General features: G+C 35.8%; 3 protein-coding genes across 3 annotated transcripts; 2 read left to right on the top strand and 1 right to left on the bottom strand.

Annotated features, from left to right (window-relative positions):
* Positions 1 to 1,802: 1,802 nt before the first annotated feature.
* On the top strand, positions 1,803 to 8,495 carry LOC106639378 (ATP-binding cassette sub-family C member 4-like). Its single transcript, XM_014352950.2, has 15 exons — positions 1,803 to 1,945; positions 2,584 to 2,694; positions 2,771 to 2,905; positions 2,987 to 3,191; positions 3,294 to 3,516; positions 3,590 to 4,226; positions 4,319 to 4,805; positions 4,889 to 5,176; positions 5,258 to 5,475; positions 5,889 to 6,394; positions 6,482 to 6,712; positions 6,801 to 7,150; positions 7,225 to 7,470; positions 7,564 to 7,866; positions 7,950 to 8,495. The coding sequence occupies exons 1-15, from the start codon at positions 1,872 to 1,874 to the stop codon at positions 8,094 to 8,096; spliced, it is 4,161 nt and encodes a 1,386-aa protein (XP_014208436.2). The 5' UTR covers positions 1,803 to 1,871; the 3' UTR covers positions 8,097 to 8,495.
* Positions 8,496 to 9,853: 1,358 nt separating this feature from the next.
* On the top strand, positions 9,854 to 12,761 carry LOC149373357 (uncharacterized). Its single transcript, XM_089597480.1, has 5 exons — positions 9,854 to 10,047; positions 10,125 to 10,188; positions 12,315 to 12,448; positions 12,511 to 12,643; positions 12,711 to 12,761. The coding sequence occupies exons 1-5, from the start codon at positions 9,854 to 9,856 to the stop codon at positions 12,759 to 12,761; spliced, it is 576 nt and encodes a 191-aa protein (XP_089453606.1).
* Positions 12,762 to 15,571: 2,810 nt separating this feature from the next.
* LOC106639364 (type 1 phosphatidylinositol 4,5-bisphosphate 4-phosphatase) lies at positions 15,572 to 18,907 on the bottom strand. Its single transcript, XM_014352931.2, has 7 exons — positions 18,650 to 18,907; positions 18,332 to 18,524; positions 17,017 to 17,201; positions 16,729 to 16,938; positions 16,502 to 16,642; positions 16,365 to 16,419; positions 15,572 to 16,250 (listed from the first exon to the last, which is right to left on the bottom strand). Exons 2-7 carry the CDS (start codon positions 18,411 to 18,413, stop codon positions 16,165 to 16,167), a joined length of 759 nt encoding a protein of 252 aa, XP_014208417.2. The 5' UTR covers positions 18,414 to 18,524; positions 18,650 to 18,907; the 3' UTR covers positions 15,572 to 16,164.
* Positions 18,908 to 25,604: the final 6,697 nt, after the last annotated feature.

Genomic DNA, 25,604 nt, shown 5'->3' with positions numbered 1-25,604 from the left:
AGCTTTTAAGTTTATCGTGGTGACGTTTTTCATTTATTTATATGACACCTATACGCTTACATATTAAATATGAACAAGAGTTGAATGATTATGTGTTTTCACCTCTTTTTTGTTCAAACATTTGTACAACTGAGATCGAGGTAATGGTGAGAAAATATATTAATGTCAGCAAGAAATTTTTTATTAAAGATTTACTCTACCAGTAAGGGGGTTTTCACATAAAATCATAAATTCGCCGTGATAGTGCTGTGAATGGTCTGTTAATCCATCACTATGTTTTACCGTTCTATAAATTTTCATGTTTCAAGTATTGTAAAATTTTGTTAAAAACAGCATTAAAGAAGCAAAATTGTTTTAACAAAAAAAAAAAAAAAGAAAGAAAAAAAAGAGCGAGTTATAATACTGAAATTTTAAACCCGTTTAAAAAATTAAATCACCTTTTTCTTATCATTTGAGAATGATATTTTATTTCATAATGTTTACTTGATGGCGTCTTAAACTGAGAGCTTGTTGACGATTATTCGATGTTTAACAGAAAGACTATAACAAACTGTTTGTTACTCGCCGTATGTAAGAATATTGAAAAAAAATTTTTTTAAATGATTCCGATTTGTACTTGTAAAAGTTAATAATAATTATAATGCATACTGTGATCAGTATTTTACTAATACCACGTTCAATTTCAAACTTTAATGTCATCGAGCAAAACTCTGTAAATTAGAATATTCCAAAACTATCAATAATACCGTTATGAAATAACTATAAATCATACGTACTATCAACGCTTGATTAAATAATCGAACTATGGTTGTAATGTAATAGACTTAGAGGCAAATTAAATAATTAAATGTAACGAAAAATTTTTGCACTAAAAAATCTCTTTCGCTGATAAAATTATAACTCATATATATGTGTATTCACTGAAATATAAGAATGCAAAACGATTAAAATTTTTTCGATGCATTTAATTATTCAACACTTGTCACGATGTTAAGTACTTTACGGGTATTAATTGTACACCCCAATTTATGCGATCAGCCTTCAGATCCGTTTCCTCGACCAAAGATTCCTGTTGAAAGCCTGATTGTTCTAATCCTCACTGTTTTACGACTCCGCCCATGTGTACATGTCCATGGGGCCAAAAAAAGCCCGAAACCTCATAGGATGAAAATTCTATATGAAAAAAATGCGACCTTACGCTGAGCATTGAGTCAACACCAATCTTTAGTGTTATGACTAATATGAATTTCCAAAGACAACATTTTACGCATGAAATGTTTTAAACCAAACAAGAAAGAAAAAAAAAAAAAGAGAATGTGTTCTATAGAGAAAAAGTAAAAAGTGATGATGCATTGCAAAACCCGGTTTTCCTTTCGGTTGAATTAAAACAAAACCATACGATACGTACAATCAACCAACTACATAAGTGATCATTCATTATGAGTATAAGAAAACGTGAGTCAGTGGTAAACCAATCATTTGCGGTTTATCTGTGGAACAGAACGGTCGCATCTTGCACACGTATATAATTATATATATATAACTGCAGCCACAATAACCGCGGGGAGGAGATATATATTATATACCTGCAGAACACAAGATAACATTGTGAAATTTTTTACACGGTAAGAATTAAGTTTTCGAGAATCCAGAAATACTTTTTGAACAAGGAAAAAGTGTCGTTAACGCGTTACATTTTTTATTGTCTTGTTGTGTCATCTTTTCTTAATCCCCGATTTTCCGTGTTAGTACTAACAAGTTTAATTATTGCAGCCTAAATTTACTTGTGTGTACCGAATAATACGAGGTGCCCGAAATCCCAGTGATCGAGTGTTGAGTTGCTAAAAAGTGCTTGATGAATCGCTCTTATTATGGACAATTCTAAATCGACGAGTAAACCGAATCCTGCAGAACGAGCCAATCCAATATCGCGCATAACATGGTGGTGAGTTGGTTTTCAGTATTGACTGTAACTTAACTGTTTTAATTGGGAAGGAAAAAAAAAAAAAAAAAAAAAAGTACCATATGCTGCAAAGGTGTATTTAAAAAGTTGCACAATATTGTTGCATATTCATACTTTGAAATTATTATCTGAACATATACGCGCATACCATATATTGTATTGCAAATAAGATAAAGTAAATCAAACAATGATTCATTTATCTGGTGCTGTTCCATGCAGTACAATAACATTTTGCAAGATAAATACCATGAATAAAGAGGAATTATTCCGCTCGAGGATAAATTAATACTTAAGAATCCAGACGCTCGTATTTGTCATTCCAACAGTCGTAACTTTACAAGAGTTATCGAAGTTGTGCGATAAAAATTATGTATTACATGAAACATAGAACATTTAAGTAAATAATGTCTTGGATCCCATGTACGACATTGTCCTTGAATGCGAGGGTGACTAGCGTGAGATCAACACCTGGTGTGTACACAATTTTGTTGACCGACTTGACCGGAAATAGTATTCTTTCTTTTGCTCTGCGGTACCAAAGAGTATATGCTACTTTAGATCGAAAAAATACTTTGATAAAGTTTCCAATGTCATCGACGTTGTATTTTTTGCTTGTGTAGGTGGACTCTTCCAATATTCAAAAAAGGCTACAGCAAGGTCTTTGGAGTGGACGATTTGTACGACCCAATAAAGACAGATGAATCAAACGTATTGGGCGACCAACTGGAAAAGTAAAGTTTTTAACATAAAATGTTGTTTGACGCCAACTGATACCACATATTTTTTTTTTTTTTTTTTTTTTTCAAGGAGATGGATGCAAGAAGTCCAAAAGGCAAAAAAAGCCAATCGGCGACCGAGACTTATCAAAGCCCTTTTCCGAACGTTTCTCTTCGAAAACGCCATGCTTGCCCTCCTCCACGTGCTCAACCAGTTTGTTCTAAAGTCTGTAAAATATACACGCAATAAAGAATACGATAAACTAAAAAAAAAAAAAAAAATACTAAACTTTAACAAAATTACCAGTCTAGGCATTCCTCTTCTGTTGGGTGAACTTCTCAAGTACTACAAACCTAAACCGCTCATCACGTACGATGCGGCGTTAATGTACGCTGCTGGTATCGTCGGGGCCATTGCCACCGCAAATGTTACTATGAACTACAGCCTATACGGTGCTTTTCACGTTGGCGGAAGAATCAGAATATCCGTTTGTTCGCTCATCTACAGAAAGGTCATTACAATGTTTTTTGTATACGATTTCATTTTTTCTGTCGTTCAATTTTTTTTTTATTTTGTGTTATGAATCAAACAAGAGTTAAATGTTAAACCTCAGGCGTTAAAACTCAGCAAGACAGCATTGGGTGAAACGGCGCCAGGGAAAATAGTGAACCTCCTGGCTAACGATGTCAACAGATTCGACATCATCATGAATTTCATCAACTACATGTGGTCAGCTCCACTACTGACCTTGTGCATCGGCGCCATCCTGTACAACGAGTCCGGATACGCTGGAGTCGCTGGAATTGTTGCCATATTTTTAGTTGTACCAATGCAATGTAACGTTTCTTTTGATTGTTTCTTCGTTTGATCGACAGAAAGAAAAGATCCGAATTCCATTGTTCCTTTCAGCTTACTTGGGCAAACTGTCGTCCAGGTTCCGTTTGCAGACTGCCATCAAAACTGACGAGAGGGTCCGTCTGATGGACGAAATAATCTCGGGGGTCCAAGTGATAAAAATGTACGCGTGGGAAAAACCATTTTGCGCTCTGGTTGGACAAGCGCGCAAACTCGAGCTGAAAGTCGTCAGGAAAAGCGCGTACATTCGGGGTATCTACATGACGTTCAACATTTTCACCACTCGCTTGGCTTTGTGGTGCAGTTTGATGGTGATGCTGCTGCTGGGCGACACCCTCACCGCCGCCAAAGTGTTCGTCTTCACCTCGTACTTTGGTATGCTGTCTCACACCATGACCGGTATGTTCGTGCGCGGCTTCGCCGAAATCTCCGAATGTTCGGTCGTGATCAAAAGATTGGAAAACTTTTTGATGTTTGACGAATTCAAATCGGGCAACGTGGCTAACGAGCTGCTGCAACCAACTAAGGACGCATCTTCGAAGCAGCCAGAGGAGCAACAACAACAACAGCAGCAACAGTTTTCGCGAATAGAAGAAATCGAACATTACGACAACGGCGTGGACGGCAGAAGGACGCACAACATGATCATTGCGGCAAACAATCAAGACAACCAGTTGGTCCTCGGTGTTCCGTGAGTTTTGCAAAAACACCACGTGGACACGTGAAATGAGTGGCCAAGTTAATGAAACAAGGATTAAAGATTGCGACGTGTTTTGTCCCCAGGAACAACGATGACACCTACGACGTGCAATTCGACGACGTAACCGCCAAATGGAACGAGCACTCGTCCGACAATACCTTGGAGAACATAAACGTTAAACTCGAGCCGGGCAAGCTGTACATAGTCATCGGTATGGTCGGATCGGGCAAAAGCTCGTTACTCTCGACGATCCTCGGCGAGGTCAACGTACTGCGGGGTAACGTTAGGGTCAAGGGCACCATCAGCTACGCGGACCAAGACGCTTGGGTCTTTGGCTCGAGCGTCCGGCAAAACGTCACCTTCGGACAGGAGTTCGACCGACAAAGGTACCAAAGAGTCGTCAAGGCTTGCGCTCTGCTCAAGGATTTCAAGCAGTTCCCGCATGGCGATCAGACCATCGTGGGGGAAAGGGGAAGTTCGTTGTCTGGCGGTCAAAAGGCTCGACTCAATTTGGCGAGGGCAGTCTACAGACAAGCCAACATATACTTACTGGACGATCCCTTGAGCGCGGTGAGGATGACACGTGGCGTAGCAATGCCATGGTACATTAAAAAATAAGATGCTTTTGTTGACTTGTGTTACGAACTGCGCAGGTCGATGCACACGTCGGCAAGCATCTGTTCGAGGAGTGCTTGCAAAAATATTTGAGGGGTAAAACGCGCTTGCTAGCCACTCATCAGCTCCAATACGTGAAGGCCGCCGATTCCATCATACTGATGGATCAAGGAAAACTGTCCGAGTACAGAGATTACCACGCTCTGCTTCGAGAACATCCGGAGTACAGTTGGCTTATCGCCGAGGACAAAGAAAACACACCCGTCACGGAGGTTCCCAACGAAGGAGTTTTTTTGCAGCGTCGGTTCTCCCGCATGAGCACGAGAGTTAGTACAAAATCACTCAGTGGTCAATTTACATTTTGATCGTTGAGTATAATATGTGTACATTTACCAAAATCCTTTCAGAGCGATAAATCGGATATGAGTAACTACGACGAGGTGGAAGACCACGAGCAGCAGGAAGTCGACAAGATTGAAAAAACGACCCGCGGAGTCGTGAAGGGCAGTTTACTGTTCAATTACTTGAGTATCGGTGCGAATCACTTTTTCGTTGGTGTCGTTATACTTTTGTTCGCGACGACCCAACTGATCGCTAGTTACAACGATTACTTCATCAAAGACTTGTGAGTATACGGAAGTATACGATAAAAATGTAGGATTCGAATCAAATCAATTTCAACTAGTTATACATCATTGTAAAATCCAAGCGTGTTGAAGTACACGTTTAAATAGTGTAATCGAAATTTTTACTTTTTATCAAATACTTAATATAGTAGTCTTGATCTTAACGTATCAAGAATAATCAAATCGATGCTTCGTTAACTATTTCTTGGTTTTTCTTATTCAAAATTGTCCTGTTTAATGGAACTGGTTAACCACTTGGTGCACCATAGTTTTGGTTTTCCTTAAAATTATTATCCACTCCACCACTATGTACTTTATGAAAAACAAAAATTTCAACTACACATATTTTAAACGTGTACTTCAACCTACTTGGATTTACACTTATTGCAAACGTGTGTTGTGTTGTTTTTAGCGTGAACGCCGAAGAATCGCGAGCTTACTGGGATAAGAACGCCTCTACCGGGGAGTTTAACAAAAGTTCGACAATCCTCGACAAAGACAGAATCCTTGCGCAGCATCTGTACATCGTGATATACACCATTATTGTCTTTGCCGTTTTCTTGGTTGGCATCACGCGGTCTCTGACTTTTTATACAATCAGCTTGCGGGTGAGCCAGCGTCTCCACGACTTTGCGTTCAACGCGCTGGTTCGTGCGAGCATGCGGTTCTTCGATACCAATGCCAGTGGCCGGATTTTGAATCGATTTTCCAAAGACATGAGCGCCATTGATGAGTTGTTGCCGAAAGCCGTGATGGATGCCAGTCAGATATTGTTGCTGGCGTTAGGTACGCTCGTTGTCGCTTGCATCGTCAATTTGTACTTTTTGGTTCCTGTGGCGGTTATTGGTTTCATTACTTACTGGATAAGAAAAGTTTACTTGAAAACCAGCAAAAACGTCAAGAGATTGGAAGGAATGAGTAAGTAGATTGATTCGAAAGAAATGGGTTTTTTTTTTTTTTTTTTTTTTTCATAAAAATAAATTTTACATTTGAAATTCGTTTCAGCTCGATCGCCGGTATTTACGCATTTGAATGCAACGCTCAACGGATTGTCGACGATTAGGGCCTACGAGGCGCAGACAATTCTCAAGCAAGAATTCGATAATCTTCAAGACATGCACACTTCGTCGTGGTACATGTTTATCGTTGCAGGAACTGCCTTTGGTTTTTGGTTGGATATGTTTTTCCTGTCTTTCACCGGAATCGTCATATTTAGTTTTTTTTTCTTCCAAAACGGTAAGACGTTAAACGGTACAAGAGCCGTTTGCACAAATTGATGCGAATACGAGTGTACTTGATAGTTTGATTTTTTTGATCGTTTCAGTTTTTTCTGGAAGTGATGTGGGACTGGCTATCAGTCAAGTAATGACAATGTCAACGATGATCCAGTGGGGGATGCGGCAATCGTCGGAAGTGGATAATCAGTTGATGGCAGTCGAGCGAGTGTTCGAGTACACGCAAATTCCACCAGAGAAAAATGTCAGAGACAAGGGGGTGAGGACAAAACAAATGATCAAAAAAGCTAAGCTAGAACCGGTTGACACGTTAATCGAAGTACCCAAGAACTGGCCGAGTCAAGGTCTCATTCAATTTAAACATGTCTTTATGCGATATAGCGAAGAAGATGCACCAGTACTCAAGGATTTGAATATAACGATTTATCCAACTGAAAAAGTGAGTCGAAAAAAGCCGATATAGAAAACTTTTCACTAGAAAAACATTTAACAAGCAAATTCGCTTTTTTATAGATTGGCATCGTGGGGAGAACCGGTGCCGGAAAGTCATCTCTCATTTCGGCCCTATTTAGGCTGGCGATAGTTGAAGGTGACATCGAAATTGATGGAATAAACACTGGAGTTATTGCCGTGGAAGATTTAAGAAAGAATATTTCAATCATTCCACAGAGCCCAGTGTTGTTCTCTGGTACGTTGCGGCGTAATTTAGATCCGTTCAATGAATTCTCCGATCCCATCTTGTGGGACGTTTTGGAAGAGGTAAGACACGCACAACTATAATTCTTATTTTCTTACATCTTTGATGTATAAAATGAAGCATTTTATCAACTTCACGCAATGATTGAACTATAGGTTGAGCTCAAGGAGGCAGTGCAAGCAACTGGTAACGGTCTGGATCATAAGGTGTTGGATCGAGGCTCGAATTACAGTGTAGGCCAACGCCAGTTGATCTGTTTATCCCGAGCCATTCTTCGCAACAGTAAAGTATTGATGCTGGACGAAGCCACTGCCAACGTTGATCCGCAAACGGACGCTTTGATTCAACGTACCATACGCACCAAATTCGCCAAGTGTACCGTATTGACGGTAGCCCACAGACTTAACACCATAATGGACAGCGACAAGGTGCTGGTGATGGACAGGGGTTGTGCAGTGGTAAATTTTTTGAAAACAAATATTAAATTTGTTGTGTTGTTGCACGTATTACGATTTAAATATTGTTTGTATGTTGCTTTCAGGAGTATGATCATCCACACGTGCTATTACAAAATAAAAATGGCGAATTTACTTCTTTAGTGCAAGAAACGGGTAAGGCAATGTATGAGCAACTATGCAAAGTATCGAGAGATGCTTATATGAATAGACACGAAGAGACACAATTATAAAAGTAAAATTTCATGCGAATAAAGCTGAAAAGGATAAAAAAAATCATACGACAACTTGTAATGTATTAATTAAAAAATTGTACATACTTGTTTTATAGGCGATTTTTTAACAAGCATGATTATACTTTGTCCTGTAATCTTAGAATAAGTAATAGTTCTAATAGATGCAATGCATCTTTTTATAACGTTTGTACATAAGCAATAGTTGTAAGCTTAAGTATGTATCTCATATTTTTATAGATGATTACTAAAACTTGTCCACAATACTAGAATGGTTCGCTCGTTTCGTCTGAAAAAATATGTTAGCATATGTATAAAATTTCTTATTACAAGGTAATAGTAGTTCACTCTAAAAATTATTTATAGTATGAAATCATGAAAAGACCAAATAAATCATACATATTATATGTATATTCGATTCTGAAGTGTGTGTGTAAAGTCATATATTTAAGTGGTACTGTGAAATAAAATTGATGTGAATATCTGTCTTTGTCACTTTTTACTGCACGAAAAAATAGACTGCGGTCGTTCGATGGGGACAACAGTCCCCTCCAATTTTTAATATGCAAATTGCAGCTTTATACATGGCGCTGTGCGGTTGGCAGAAACATTGTATCTTTATAAAAAAATTAATAGCAATGATGAGTAAAAAACGCTGTCATTATAATGTACTGTGCTATTCTTACGTCAACGCGAATAAAAAATTACCCTTTCCGATTCACAATCTGTTTTATAATACAACACACGCTCATGGTACGAGGACATTGACAGTTATTCTAGTAAATGATGGAAATTTACGACACGCGTTTTTATAATATATAAACAAAATGATACTTAGATTTTGTGGAATTTGGCCACATGACAATAAGCTGAAAAGAGCTTTTTTTCAATCGGTATGGATTTCACTTATCATCGTAACATCTCTACCAAACGTAAGAATAGTAACATTTCAATACTTCATGCATCAAAATAATTAATCAAACAATTTTTATACAATAAACTATTGTTTTAACTTAAAAACTTAGTATTATGGTATTTATGTCAACTTCAACGTGGACTTCACTTGAGTAATACAGAACCTGACCATGTTGTTTTATAATAACATTGTGTTAATAAAATTAACTTTTTCTATATGGACTGAAGACAAAGTTAGTCAATGACGCTTTTATTTTATAATTATAACATCTGAAAAATAAAATAATTTCATGGCTCTACAGATTAAAGTTGCTTACGAAAATATAGCTGAAAGTTGGAAAAGATTTCAAAAAGAAAAATGTACGCTTGTTTACTACGCCGAGAAGGGAAGAAATCTCATTATCGGATATTCAGGTAACTGAAAAAAAGCGAAATTTCGAACATTTTAAAATATGTTTTATAAATAGTGCCCACACATTGTGTGGGTGTTTATTATTATCCAAATTTTATTTATTATTATAATAATTTTTTTTTTTTCAGTATACATGTAAGCACAAAATACTTTATTATAGCCTGAAACCAAAAAAAAAAACATAGGATTTTTATCAATTGTTAAAAAAAATTTTTAAATTATAAAAAAATTAATGTTTTCTAAATGAGAAACGGAAACGTTTAGTGACACGTGTTTATTTTTCATTTTATTCGGATTTTATGAATAATATTCCCACTTTAGGGTGTAATGAAGAAATTTCATCTGTCTAAATCAATTTCTAGCTTACATGTTTATAGCGTTAATTTACGCTTTACTTTATCCTATTACACTGTTTATTTTGGACACCATAATGCCTTTGAATCAACCTCGAGAAGTAACAACTATTTTGATGGGAAACTATCCCATTGACATCAAACAAAATTACGAGGCAATTTACGTCTTTGAAGGAATATACAGTACTGTAACAATACTTATAACTTGTGGCATTGACACTACTTATGCTGCGTGCGTTGAACACTGCTTAGCATTATTTCAAATACTAAGGTGAGTTTCTTCCATAAGTTACACTTTATGTACACAATATGAATAATTTTCTTAGTTGTAAATTCTTAATATTGTAGACTTCGTTTGCAAAAATTTAATGGCAAAGGTATGATTAAAGAACATAATTTACACAATGAAGATGTGTGTCTTATCATATACTAGTTAAATCAATCAAATTGCACAAAGACTGCATAAGGTAATAAATTGTAATGATCACTACAATAACAATAATAATGTTTTTTTTTTTTTTAAATAATTTTTCTATCTTGGGCGAAATAAGAGTTTAAGGGTGTGCCCTTGGTAGAAAAAATAAGATTCGCACGTAGTGTGCATCCAATTAAGACAAGCACAAAGAGTCCCTCGATCTGATGCTTGTCCTAGCAACATGCGCTACCAGATACGAAAACTACCATTTCCTACCTCGGGTGTTTTTGAGAGACTGGTGTGCCCTCGGTAGGAAAAATAGGATTCGCCACATAAGTGCCATCGCTCCGCGGCTACCTTACGTCCCTCGGGCCGCAAAATAGCCCCAGAGATGATGGCACTTATCCGACGAAAACTACCATTCCCTTCTCTCGGGCGGAAAGTAAGGGCCAAAAGTACTTTCAGTGCCTTTTTTAAGGGTGGAAAGTGGAACATTTCGCCTATTTTAGGGTGGAAAGTACATTTTTGCCCGCAAATAAGAAATATGTTTAATTTTGTAACTGATGCTGCTTATGATAAACATATAAAATAGTTGAGTTCTATAAACATTTGTCAAGCACTATCAATCAAATATTTTATGAAATTTTATCACATATTTTGTATAAATTTTTTTACGAAAAATTAAAATAATTCAATCAGGAAGTACTTAGGTTTCGTTTTTATAAGCAGAGAGCCTAGCAGAATGTTGCCCTCTGGTGGTAAATTTTTTCATACTACTTAATACTCTTACTCCATCAAGTTTATTTTTTTGTTCGGAAAATAGTTATAAAATTTTTTTTTAGAGATAAGAACGATCATTTCATATTTTGCAGTGAGGGGAAGCATCGACCCCTCCCCTTACACCGTGGGCTTCGCTCAATTTTTAATAAAAACCTTTGTTTAAGTAACAATGAATTTTTACTTAAATAAAAAAAAAAAAAATAACCACATTACTGATTACTGTTTCAGTTGTATTTGTTACTTGTATTTTTCTTTCGTGCTGAAAAATTATTGATATCAATTTTTTTTTTTTTTTGCAAGAGTATAAACTTTTTTTTATGAATAATGCTAGAAAATAACTAGCTTATACAACGCAATTCGTAGGTAGGAAACTTCACTGATATCTGATATCACGTTTGTTTATTACGTTTTGTAACAACAGTTTAACTATATTAAAAATGGTAGTTTTCGTACCTGGTTGTCTTCAAGGCACGCACCAGGCCTCGAGTTAGCCCTGGTTGGATGCGCATCGGGTGCGAACCCTATTTTTTGTACCAAGGGCACACCCAAGCCTTAAAAACGCCCGAGATAGAAAAATTATATTTTCCTACTTTGAGCGTTTTTTTAAACATTGGGACGTTTGGTATGCCTTTAGTAGAAAAAATAAGATTCGCACCTAGTGTGCATCCAACTAAGGCAAGCACAAAGAGTCCCTCGGGCCTGGCGCTTGCCCTGGCGACATGCGACACCAAGTACGAAAACTATCATTTCATGAATTGTTTACCACGATTGATTAATTTAATATTTGTTCAAATTGATTCATTATTAAATGAAACTATATTCATAAAATTAATTATTAACAAGACAGCACAACCTCACTTTGCACCCTTAAAGAGAAGAATTAATAGGATACACGACTCGGACGAAGGCCTTCACGCTCTTGAGCGCACTTTTCGCCCTTCGAGTACTTTCGGTAGCGTGGAAATATTATTCCCGCTCTCGGGCCGAAAGCACTCGGTGAGCGGAAAGTGCGCCTATGGGCGGGAAGTAGCACTTTCCGCCCCAGTGGCTTAATATACTATTGATGCAATAATAAAAATAATTCGATTATACTATTGTTTAAATGCGAAATCTGAAAGGAATATAGGATTATTAACCCACATTGAACGGAAGCTAGTTAAATTTTTTTTTTCAGTTTTGCAAACACTCTTGAATCATCATACACTTTTGCTATTTTACTAATACTAGGCCTGAATCTGCTTGACTGCAGTATTACATCGGTTGCGGTATTTTATTGATTTATTATACCATTTATTCTTGATACTTTACTTTAGAATATCTATTTTTTTAATGTATGGTTTCAGATTATCATAACTAATGATCTGGTATCAAAATACCGTATGATTATTATATCTATTGATTTGTACATTCATTTATTTTATTTAAGTTGGCCGGGACAAAAGCTTCTGGACCACAGTGAAAAGCTTTTGCAAGACGTGTAAGTACATTATTTACCAAAAAATACATATAGTATATAGTTTACATTATCCATTTCATCAGATATATGAATGAATGGTACGAGAGCTCGATCAAATGCCAACGGCTACTGAAATGTATGGCTCTGTGTTGTATGAAACCTTGCAAAATGACAGCAGGCACAGTGTATGACATGAATTTCATTAACTTTTTAAAGGTAAAAAAAAAAATTAAAGACATAATTACATTGTTTTGTAGTCATAATTAAGAAATGATTTTTGTAGGTCGTTAAAACCTCAGTATCATTGATGACACTCTTATCACCTTTGAAATGATTATTAGTTATTAGTTTATAGAATCTGTAAAACAAGATTGTAATAGTACAGTGAAATGTAATCCATGCACTCAATACATTAATTGCATGAAAAAAAAACAAAAGTATAAATGTGTATGTTATTTGAAAACAAAATATTAACCAACCGCATACACGTGCTATTTGAACTTATAAAAATTGTTGAATTTGTCCTATCTTAAAAAATTTATGGTCACGTGACTAAAGTCTTTTTATTCATTCTATTCCTATCTTTAAAAATTTATGGTCTCGTCCAAACGAGACTCACGAAGAGCGGGTAAATTAGAAAATGAGTTTTAAAAAATATAGTTTAAAAAGCCAATATATTGAAAATGGTAACTAAAATCAAATAATTGTTCATAAAATTATTAGTTTGAAGAAAGAATCCGAATAATTGATAGCAAGAAAATTAATTTTTTCTACCTACCTCTGGCGTTTTTGAGGGTTGGTTGTGCTCTAGGTAGGAAAAACAGGGTTCGCACCTGGTGTGCATCCAACCAGGGCAAGCACAAGTTCTTCGGGCCCTGCTTCGCAGATCCCTTGGTTTGCAGGTTCTTCGATTGTATATTGAAATTGAATGGCGAAATAGAAAAATATTCGTTAATATAAATCTAATCAATTCAAATAATAACATAATTTAAGCGCACGCGGAGCGCGTCTAACATAAAAAGTATTATAAAAAAAACGTTGATTATTAGTTGATAAAAGAAAATTTTAAATACAAAGTAAATCAGTTGTCAATAACTTGTTGACAAATTTCGTTGAAAAAAGGAAAATTAGGGAAATAAATTGTCATCGTACTGTATTATTTTCCACGTATATGTATGTTGCTTCATCTCTTTTTCTTTGTCTCTCTTTTCTCAAGTATCGAAATTTTTGATGAGAACTTTTTTACAGAGCTAAAATTGTTTTTTGTACAGTGGCAGCAGTTACGTTAGGGAGCGAAGAAATGTTATCGTGGAAAGAAGGATCTTTTTCATTAAATATATCCATATAATATACATCATACCTTTTTTTTATAGTACAGTGTACTGACCTTGAATATATGTGCCTAAGTATATATTATACCTATCCGACTATATTTATATATACCTTTCTAACTCACCATACTGACGTTTTTAAAACTGATAGTGGCTTTGAATACGAGCTGGGTAGGTGTTGGCTTCTCTCGAAAGCACACTTCAAGTGTCCAGGAGTCACCAGAAAAATGCCATCACATTTTCTACTATTATCATCATGTTGACACGGTTTTGTAAATTTGATTGTTTTTTATTGCTTTTTTTAGGACACCATAATTTTTGCTCCTTATTATATGGGTGATTCTGTCGAAAGTAACCCACTGAGTATCCAAAGCTCATGCTACTACAAGTAACTAAAATTGAAAGTTCAAATTACATTAAGTTGTGTTAAAAGTGTTAAACTTCCATGGAGAAAATTTTCAAGCGGATATATTGACTCCTTATTCACAAAATTAAAAAAAAGTGTAACTAAAAAGTTACTTACGTACCGTGTCCCAATCTCAGTTTCGTACCTAAAAGCTTCTACTTGAAAAAAAAGCTTCTCTGCCTTGTCCTCGCACATACACTGTTAAGTATGGATAACATTGATCATGATAACGTTAATTTTTAATCTGTAAGTAAGAAATTTCATCAAATACCAAATGCTCCACGATTTGAACTGAAATATCGGTGACGGTATGGAAATCTCTTTGGAAACCACACTGTTGCCTTTCGTAAGACATAAAATCGGTACTTTTTTGTGTAGGGTTGGTAAAAAATCTATACATCCCATGGGATGAAGAAAAACAAGCCTCATAGAACGCAATGATTATCGCCCTTGGATTTGCCTCGAGCGCATAATATATGTATTCATATATACCGAATGTATTCTGAACAACCTATTATTTTATCATTTTTTGCGATTTTTCATGTTAATTCCACTTTACAAACAAAAATATTAGATACCGAAAAGTTTATATATAAGTTTTACAGTTGTAATTTAAAATGTAAAACAAGTGAGTTACACAGGGGAAAAACTATAATTTGGCAATTTTTTTTAGTACTTTCTGGCTCACGGAACGTTTAGCTTATATCCTAGACAAAAACGTCAGGTATAAAAAAGTTCTATTTCAATCATATCTAGAACATTGTCTTTCACAGCAAACCTCGAAAATATCACGTAACAGAGTTATAGCCAAAAAACTGTTATTCTTTTTACAGAAAGTACTATCTAAAAATAACTACCATTTTTTTTCTAAAACAGGAAACTTGGTCTATTTCAAACCATTTTGTAAGACATGAAAAACGAAGCTATTTGTCAAATTTCAGCCCAATCCAACAAAAACTGCATGAGCTAGTAGAAAAACTTGATTACGCCCACACATACATACATACACCCCTGACGCCGAGGTCCACGATCGTAATTTTTCTTAAACAAAAACAATAAGTTTCAAGGGTACTCGAACTTTTTGCTCTGGCAAAACTATAAGGTACTCCTGAGTATCAGTTGTGACTAAAAAATTAAGTAAAATCTATATTGCATAAAATTTTCTTAACCCACATGAAATTTGAGTGGACTTGATATGTAAAATGAAAATTCCTTTATTGGTAAAAATATGTATTTTCTCATTTATTGCGCTAATACATCAAAATTAAAAAATTAACAAGATAATTGTGTTTCTTGGTAAAGATCAGAACTAGGTAATTTCGTGGAAGAACATTCATACATTACTTCTATACACTTAATTTTTGATGATTTAGAGACTAAGGTAAAATTTTTAAAGTACACTTAACGTTCTAATTTATAATAAATATTTATTAAATATTTTGATACAGTACCAAAATGTAAAACGCGTTTAGAATGTGTTTTGAACATAAAACTGTTTACTTATCTAAAAAAATGAAAAAAAGGCAACTAACTAAACACAACGTATTTTTATAAAATGTACATGATATAATTTAATTTTGTAACAAGAACGTTATCCTTAAGAAGCATACATTTCAGGGTGTACTTGATCGTTACTAGAGAGATGAATTAGGAAATATGTTTTTTGCCTTGAAAAAAAGTTATTAGATTTATTATTATTGAATCTTATAACTTTTATAAATAATCAAAAATCTACAAAAATAAAATCAATTAACAAATAATTAGTTTTGAAATTTCCTTTAAAAATCATTTATAGATCATTTTTTGTCATATAGATGTTGTTTTTGTTGCGAGTGTATTTTTTTTACTTCAGATCGGAATAGCAAGCACGGGAACTTACTAAACTCGTTTAATCGTTCCAATTCATCATTATCATACTCACTGTAAACTTATCTAAATAGATTATACAATTATATTATTAAAATTATTTAGTAACAGCCTTCATTTTTTTTTTAATAAAACTACATGGGACCCTCAATAAGACTTATCTTCATTTTACAATAATAGATGCTTCTTCCAAAGAACAGAAGCGCAAGAAGGAATGCACCTAAAAAATAATATGGCTGACGTGAGTAGTCACAATATTATTATGTAAATAGATTAATAGAAGCATTATAAATAATCTACATGAAATATAGTAATGCAAATCATTTATACACACCAACATAAGCAATATAAATTCCTCCATTGGAGTGCACAATAGTGTATGTTCCAACCTAGTATAAAAATAATATTTAAAGTTTATTTCAAGAAATTAATTGTTTTAAAATAAAATAAAATTAAAAATCTTCAACTAACTGTTACAGCAATTCCAAGAATTAAACTAACAACTCCGAGGATGATGAAAAGAATTCCACGTCCTCTTGCAAAGTCTGGTCCAACAGATGACACTTTTCGACAGTGCGGACAACGCGCCAAAGAATTATTTAAAGTATTAAACTGAAAAAAAACAACAGAATATTGTTGTGGAATCATGTTTCTATAACTGTATGGAGTTTGCTGATTAGCGATTTTTCGGGGCTTACCAAAAACGTGTCATGACAGTGAGCACAACAGACTCGACACATTCCAGGCATTGACAAATTAGGCGGTGTCACGGGACTCGGCGCGAGATTGATAATTCGTTTACAATTAGGCCTGGGGCAGGCAATTCGCTGTGATGAACTCTTACATATGAGCAGGCAATTGCACGGACAACGCACATATTTCTTCCCTGGTGGTGCGTTTTTGATTGGCTAAAAAAAAAACGTATATGAAAGCTTCACAGAGCTTTGTGTTGTGGGTGAGTCTAATACGAATTTTTATGTACTTACTGTAGCTTCGTTGCATTGGTTACACTTAACAACATGCTGATCTCTTTTGCCAGAGATGTCAATCATAGCTTGACATACACGACAGGTAACCATGTGCATGCTACCCTGACTAGCTTGATATGACGGAGGTAGTTCATCAGGGCCAATTGGAGCGACATTATTAACTTGTGGTTGAGACTCCGATCCTTCAAACGATATACATTTTGAATTTCACTTTCATTATTTTAGAAATTAATATAAAGAATACGATAAACTGCGGACATCTTTGTGAACTGACTCATCGAACGTAATTAGAATAAGGATTAAAAGTATGAGCAATAAAACAAAAAATGAAAGTTATTAAAAAAAAAAAAAAAAAAAAAAAAGAAAAATAAAAGTCATATTTTACACTTGGCATTCTTATTTTCATATCTTTTATTTTTATAATAAAAGTCTGTAATAAGAAAAGTGTGATAATCTTAAAAAAATGAATAGGTTTTCAAGACTACTTTGTACATAATTGTATAATGATTCTTGAAGGCTTGCCACAAAAAAAGACAAACTAAATCATCTTTTCACTACATCAAGTTAGTTTTTCTTCTATTTGTACCAAACGAGAAGAAAACAATCAAAAAGTAAAAAATAATTCTAATTTAATAGTATTTAAAAACTTTTTCTCATAAATACATCTGGATAATTGGATTGCTATATTATTTTTTCTGCAAGTAGTATTTTTTATTGATCGTACTTGAATAACGAATGTCACAGCAGCATGACATTACAGACTCTTGATACTTGATATTATGCTTCTTGTGCATGGATCAGTACAAAGAATCAATTTACAAACCTATACTTCATTTGTGGCTCATAATGATAAAGCTTGATTAATTGTGCCGTCTTCTATACATTCACGTAAGAGAAGTAACATTTTATTGAATAGACGGTACTTTTACGGAGTAATTTCCAGATATTTAAAGAACGGAGGATTTAAAAAATTCATGTAAATGAAAATAATACACATAAGAAAAGGAACCAGCCAATCATGCCACTTGTTTGAGTCACCGTCTGCTCCAAAGTGACAATTCCAAAACAGCTGTCATGATATCAGCATAAACAAACAAATAAACCAACAGACAGGCATATACATCAGACAGACAAAGAGACCGACAGCTAACAGCCTAACAGCCACCATAATGAATCACCTTCAGTGCACACACGCATTCCACCTATATATAGCTGCACGTATAGCAAGCTCCCTTGCATGATTCAAAGAGATCGAACGACAATCACTTGAAGAGTAGGTAAGTATGTTGATCAGTAGAAATGTCATTGTTACCTGATACCTCTCCGCCACTACTGTAGTTGACGTTGTCACTCTTGAGGAGTGGTTGGCGCTCGGCCTCCTTGCCATCGCCCATGTTTACGCTCTCCCCGCACTCTGTCGATGTCCCCGCGACTGAAGCTCCAGCACACACGACCTGACGTCCTGTAGCTTTCTCTTGCCGATCGCCAACTACCGAGCTAGCTACCTACATTCATACATATATAAGTACTATGATCACAGAGAATAAGAGAAAAAAAAGGCGTAGAGATAGAGCAAGGCCTAGAGAGAAAAAAAATACACACACACATAAGTACAAGACCCTCACCCTACCTTGCTCGACACCGTGATCTGTAGTCCGCGCTATCTCACTTGAGCTTTTTTCTACATCTTCCTCAGGAAGTAGTGGGTGTCGGCACGTCTCGTACTCTCGTGTGTGTACTCGCAGAAAACGGGTATCTACGAGACACACGAACAAACCTCGGACACTCCAGTTCTTTTCCGTCGCCGTCGGAGTCCTCTTTTTCTCTCTTCTGCTACTGCGCCGAGAGAGAAAACGCGACTGATGATGTGCAGGTATATATATTGTAATATTTGTATATGGATCATTCTGCTAAAGACAGGTGTACTTTCAACAGCTTTCAATGTCGATTACAACGTCGTCGTGTATAAGGTACATGTACGTACGGAGATCTTTTAATCTGAAAACTTTCTTAAATAATCAAGGAATAAGTATTTTTGCTAATGGCACAACGGAATTCAGATCATAAACGAGTATTGCTTTTTTAGTTTCAAATGCATAAAGGGGACTAAATACTTATTAGTGTTACGGGCTCGTGACTCATTTGAAAAAATTGACAGTTTTTACGACTCCTGGAATCAAAATGCGGATTTTTTTATTTTTCTCTCGTATAGGTAAAATCTGACAGTTATTAAATTGAACAACATTTTTGAAGATAAGGGCGAAAAAACATTGTATCCAGTACTTGAGTGCTGTTTCACTTGCTTGACAGAGAAATCTGAAAAATTTATTGTAATATTCCGTTGGAAAATATTCTCGCAAATGCAAGCAACTGAATTCTTACGTTTTGTATTCTACTAAGTTTCAGTGTTTTCGGCATGTTAACCATACCACTAGCGCCAAAAGTCAATGGGAGTCCCCGTAAAGTGGCAAAAGTTGGAACCTTACAAAGATGCACTCGACTATTCTAAGCCATAAGAGTGAAAGAGACAGAGCTAATGACGGTCAACACTTAACACCACGAATTGCAGAAATTTGTTTCGATTTTTCCGTAAAGCCATCAGTGCTACAGACTGTAGTCTACAGTCTCACGAATTCGTAATATGAGTATAGTGAAAAATAAGAGCCCGTAACGCTAAATAATGTCATGTAAGTATCTTCGCGAAATATGTCGTTGAGTTACCGATTCGTAAAGTGGTGGGATATTTATTTGTAACTGTTATGCAAGTACATAATTAATATAATTAGGTGCAAAAGGGTGAAGTTTCGTTTTCTTTTGCTGTATCACGATCTCGATTTTTCTCGACGACTTTACAAGAACCCATGATGATCTCCACAATGTATATGGAAGATTTTTTTTAGTACAGGGTCCAAACAATTATGACTTGCTTTGGTCACTAAGAATCAAAGAAAAGTCGTAAAAAAATTCAAAACCACTTTTCAGTCTTGAAAATATTTCGTTTTTCGTGGAATGATCCACATCAACTATGGTTAGATTATCCTGGTCGCAAGTATACCTATGTATATGCAGTGAATCACAAAATATATTACGAACACTACACTGCACGCAGCTGTTGATGGTGGAACGAAAACAAACGCAACCCTCGGGCCGCAGAACGGGGTGCGGGAGTGAGGGAGTCCCGCAGCGGGACAGCGCACACAGTCCTAGAACTTACTCATGCAGCTTCATAGTATGTGCAGCTTACGTTAGATGTTTCCGGTTCGTTCGTGTTTGAATTTTGCTGTACCGATAACGATTCATGTGACAGTTTCTGACCGCAAGTAAAATGGGAGCTATTCACATAGACGTTTTTTGCTTATTTCATTGTGGAGCTATTCACATAGACATTTTTTGCTTATTTCATTGTGAACGTTCATATTGAAAAGGGGGTTCCACTGTTCCGATAAACTCAAAGTGAGTGAACAGACTAAACAGACCTATACCTCTTTTTCCATCAGGCAACAAAGCCAAGGGAGCTATTCACATAGACATTTTTTGCTTATTTCATTGTGAACGTTCAAATTGAAAAGGGGGTTCCACTGTTCCGCTAAACTCAAATTGAGTGAACAGACTGAACAGACCCATACTGTGTTCTCTGTCAGGGGCCACACCATATAACTTTTCTTTGCTTCGCAGGCCTATGTTATAATATAGGCCCGTAGAGTGAAGAAAAGTTACATAGTACGGACCCAGTCAACATATAGTCAGCGCTCGGAGACAAAATATTTTTTCCGAGGATGCAAGGTTTAAGTTGGTAGCACCTTGCATCTCCGATTCCAGTTCCCAAGTCCAAACCGCTCCCGTTCTAAAGCGCGAGAATTTGAATTACAATTTATAGACACTTGAAAAAAAAAAAATGTATAATCATAGGGAAGCCAGTGCAAATTGCATTAGAGAGCAGTAATGTATAATTTATAAATATATTTGTATAATTACTAATACATAATCTATTTTTCGATTTCAGTGAGGCTCTTTTATCGTCAAGCTTGAATCAGATGGTGCCAGGGCACGTCGCGGCTGTCATGGCCGTTGCACTTACACACCGTCAAATTTACAGTAGTAGTGTATTGTGTCCGTGAGCCTATCTGTGTGATGAGCAAAGCATAAGACATAACCTTTGTAAATGATTGCTGTTGTTTGCAGACAATTTTTGTTTGCATTTACGTTTAAAGATAGTAGGAAAAATGAAGTGCAGTGTAATATCCTGCGATAAGAAAGTGCAATTTAAATTTCCTTCTGATAGTGTGATAAAAAAAAGTGGCTCGAAGCAATTGGGAGACCAATCATTAGTAAACAAATACATAAATAGCCTTGTAAATATAAACTAAAATGTACACTTACCTGTCCACGAGTTCTGCTTTTCTTCCACTGACTCTTGCTACTTTCCCTTTTAAAAGCTTCTTCAATTCTGAAACTTTTAAGCTCCCATAATATTCTTTCTTGTCTTCCTTATTCATTTCAAAATTTCAAATATTGCGCTTTACCACTACACTTTAATTTCCTATGTACATACAATACTGAAAAGTAATGTTGTGTGAGTGAGACGGCCATGACAGCCGCGACGTACCCTGGCGCCATCTGATTCAAGCTTGACGGTAAATGTAAAAGAGCCTCATAGATGTTAACCATAACTATTTTTGTTATTTATAAAGTTGCTATTATAGTACAGCAATACTATATGATCTATAGTAATAATAATAATGATAATTATAACAATAAAATTATTATTATTACAATAATAATAATAATAATAATAATAAAACTTAATATGATTACTATTATTAATTACTGAAATGACAAAATATTGTAACTACTCGCATGGAATTCTCAATTTTTTAATTTTTGGTCTTGAAATAAGGATTTGTCATTATAATATTCCGAAAAATTCAATCCCAAAAATAATTAAACCAAAAAATTGTGTATAACAAGACTATTATTTTGTTAATTACGAAATGATACGCAAATTTGGCTCGACAATTAAAAACACCACTTAGTCAAAATTTTTGTTATTTACTTACGAGGCTTGATGAAGTTATTCTAAAACAATAATCTAGTTCTTTTGATCTTTAAGTATATTACTTCCTATACAAACAAATATATCAGTTTTTCTGCAGCATACCAGCGTTAGACATTTTCTGCTTGTACGGCAGTAATTATGTGAATACAAAATAAAAAGTTCACATTGTTTATGCTGTTGGCGGCAAGTTTACAATTTATCTTTTACCCGAAAGTATAAATATATAAGAGGTCGATATTCAGGTAAAAGATAAGTTATAAACCAGCCGCCACTTCTATCGTCGATATAAAATAAAAATTTAACGTTGTTTGTGATGTTTGCGGCAAGTTTTCAATACATCTTCTACCTAAATATTGATCTTTTATATATTTGTACTTTCGGGTAAAAGATGAATGGTAAACTTGCCGCCAATAGTGCAAACGAAATTATCTTTTTATTTTACATCTATGAAAATTGTTGCGGCTGGTTTATAATTTATTGTTTGGCTCTAGGGCCAAAAATGCCTAAAACTCTCGTTGAGAATTTTAGGGCTACTTTTTAGTTCAAAAATCCGCAACGCTAGATGGCGCTGATCAAATAAATTGTTACTAATACTTACAGAAGAGCCATTTTATTCATTATAAACCAGCCGCAACTAATCTTGTAGATATAAAACAAAAAGATAACTTTGATTGTACTGTTTGCGGCAAGTTAACAATTTATCTTTTTTCCGAAAATCTACCTCCAAAAGTGTAAATATGTAGGAGGTCGATCACTCAAAAGTGCGCAGCACAATGGTATTTTTGAAAAATGTATACTTTCATAAATAGGTACTACTTGATGTGATAACTGTTTCTTGAAACACGGCTAAAATATAAAATAATAAATAGGCCTCACCACGTGATCTAGACATATTTTAAGAAAAAACGTGAAATTTGTTAATCCAAGTAAAAATAAAAGTTTTTGCGCCTAAGAAAATATATTTATATTGTTACCTACGAGGTTGTATCAAAGTTATTGTTGATTCTGTTAATTTCAAGTAATATTTTTATACTTTGGTGTAAAATATTTTGCCTTTACTCAAAAAAACCCAACTTGTAGCGATTAATTTAAAACTTATGTGTGTTTTATAACCACACTTGTTTTCTTGGATGACAAATGGATTGATTGTACGTTTGTATATTAAAGCATGTATATTTTTGTTATCAGTACAACAGTCACTGTACCAAATTATACGAAAAATTAAATAGCACAGCATGAAATTTTTATCAGATGTGAAACAAAAACCAAAATCATAAGTAAAGTGGTGTAAAATTTATTTTAAAAAAATATATACATATATAAATATTAGACTGTTACAGGATACGTATTCATGATAAATTGTATCGATTGTAGAACTTAATTGGTTTTAAAATTTTGCAAAGACTACTTGTGTTACTAAAGATGTACATCATTTTGGAGCAAAAAACAAATTGCACCAAATCTTACATGTAACGACATACTTTTCAAAGAGTCTTACAATACAATTCAATTATATGACATAGAAAATCACATATTCTGTTTTACAAAAAAAAATATATAAATATATTAAGTACATCGATCTGTACCGATTTAGTTCTCTTATATTTACATACTATACAAGTCACGCACAACGGGTAAAACATAAAATGTCCATTTTTGGCAACGTGGTCAACAACATTGGGAGACCACTGCCTTGAACATATCAAAAAAAATCGGATGCTGGGTCGACATTAAATCTACGAAATCCGGCTTATTGATGATATTCTTCGCATTAGTCGCGATAAACCGAAGAGCCCTGCGCCTCAACCTGTCGACGTTGTGTCTATCCGCGAGGACCATGTACTCGACAACGTTGTCGGCGCTCACTTTTTTCACGAGTTTGTCCACACACATCTTTTTCAGCTGCTCGATCTGGTACTTGTCCGCCGCGTACAAAAGGTCAACGGCCACGTCACCCAAACCCTTGACCTCCCCGGTGTACATGAACCGCAGCATTTCCCGCAGAGTTTTGTACTCAATGTCATCGACGTGGATGGTGCTCGTCTTCTGCTCCACCATCAAAGTGCGGAACATGCTGGCGAACACCGGACTCTTCACCGCCAGGACGCACCGGTGGGCGTACATCATTTTACCACCAGCCACGACAACCACGTCGCTGAACTGCTCGTTGTCCAGGAGCATCTTGTAGTCGTCGAACGCCTTGGCTTTTTGCCGCAACAGAGCGTACTTCTTCGGGTGTTCGTCCAACTCCTCCCAGTCGCTTCCCGAATCGTCGTCCTCCTCGACATCCGTCGTCAGATAAACGTCGACCTTGTGGAACCAAAACTCCACCATGAACACCTGTGGCCCGGCCCTCGTGTCGAAGCAATCGCACTCCAGCATCGTGGACTCGCTCGACCATTCGGTCCGTGAGAATTGGAAGCTCCGCGTGCCCGTGTTATTGAGGAACCGCACTTCCACGTCGCCCTCGATTTTTTCCTCGTTTTTCAAATTACAATGCAATATCTGGTCGTATTCCGTTTTTTCGGAAGACTGTGCAAACGGGAACGATTGGGTGGTCAGTTGGAGCTGCCACTTGTAGCCCAGACAAGGGTCCTTGAACACTGGCGACACTACTCTCCCGTTTTGGCTGATGTCGCTCAGGAATACCGTCCACTGGTAGTGGTTCAGTTTCTGACTGATCACGCCGGACGTGCAATCGGTGTCCAAGTTGAATGATGCCATTTTCTTTCTTGTATTAAAATCGCACTGCACAACCAGTCCTTGGTCAACTGTTTGTTTTGGTATTCTTTAACTGATGCCTTTGCGATGATTTTCAAAAAGTGAATATTCGAGGTGATACTCGTGGAACAGATAACTATTTTCTGACACTAACTTATTGTGGAGAACATAAGCTACGACTGATGCCTTTGCAATGATTTTCAACGTACAAATGTAACGAAGTGAAAATGGATATTTATCATCGTTCATTTAGTTGGTCGTTAATAGCCAAGTCGGTCTTGGGATTGGTCAGCTACCTGATAAGCGCTTAATGAATTTGGCCCCGGGGCCTTTCTTTTAGACCTCCGCGTGCGCTTTTGCTATGAGGTGGCGTACAAATTTCATGCGAAAAATTACGTCAACTGTTAGTCCGAATTCGCTTCTCGACTTTCTATGCGTTCATCGACAACTTTCTTCATGGCTACACTGATAAATGCACATACGATGCAAACAGCCCAATGCGCCTATCTTCGAATATCTTGTATTCACCAATATTTCAAACTTTTCGCAAGAATATTGAATCTAACGGCCTTTATTTGTCAATTGTTTTAGCAAAACTTGGTACAACTGATGGAGTAGTCGACAAAAGATTGGTCTGGTTACTTGTAGGAAACACTACAAAGTATTTATGGAAAAAGATATTAATATAAACTAGAGTTTTACCAATGTGCAAGCTTATAAGGACCATAATATGACTATATTTTTATACTTTTATTAATGAGAGCAAGCGGCTAGTATATGTTTGACATCGTGTTATTGAATTGCAATT

This window comes from Copidosoma floridanum, unplaced genomic scaffold (genome assembly GCF_036245765.1).
Source record: "Copidosoma floridanum isolate Cflo_tuat_1 unplaced genomic scaffold, Cflo_Japanese_pri ptg000032l, whole genome shotgun sequence".
Classification (NCBI taxonomy): domain Eukaryota; kingdom Metazoa; phylum Arthropoda; class Insecta; order Hymenoptera; family Encyrtidae; genus Copidosoma; species Copidosoma floridanum.
This window is presented reverse-complemented; position numbering and strand designations above follow the sequence as displayed.

Bases quoted from the DNA above. Each gene is read 5' to 3' on its own strand.
- LOC106639364 (XM_014352931.2), bottom strand. From the start codon at position 18,413: ATGGGCGATGGCAAGGAGGCCGAGCGCCAACCACTCCTCAAGAGTGAC. The intron at 16,643-16,728 runs GTAAGCCCCGAA...GTTTTTTTTCAG, and splicing joins ACTGTCATGACACGTTTTTG to TTTAATACTTTAAATAATTC. The intron at 16,251-16,364 runs GTGTGTATAAAT...ATTATTTTTTAG, and splicing joins AATTTATATTGCTTATGTTG to GTGCATTCCTTCTTGCGCTT.
- LOC106639378 (XM_014352950.2), top strand. From the start codon at position 1,872: ATGGACAATTCTAAATCGACGAGTAAACCGAATCCTGCAGAACGAGCC. The intron at 3,517-3,589 runs GTAACGTTTCTT...TGTTCCTTTCAG, and splicing joins TTTAGTTGTACCAATGCAAT to CTTACTTGGGCAAACTGTCG. The intron at 4,227-4,318 runs GTGAGTTTTGCA...TTTTGTCCCCAG, and splicing joins CAGTTGGTCCTCGGTGTTCC to GAACAACGATGACACCTACG.
- LOC149373357 (XM_089597480.1), top strand. From the start codon at position 9,854: ATGCCTTTGAATCAACCTCGAGAAGTAACAACTATTTTGATGGGAAAC. The intron at 10,048-10,124 runs GTGAGTTTCTTC...TTAATATTGTAG, and splicing joins GCATTATTTCAAATACTAAG to ACTTCGTTTGCAAAAATTTA. The intron at 10,189-12,314 runs GTGTGTCTTATC...GTATGGTTTCAG, and splicing joins ATAATTTACACAATGAAGAT to ATTATCATAACTAATGATCT.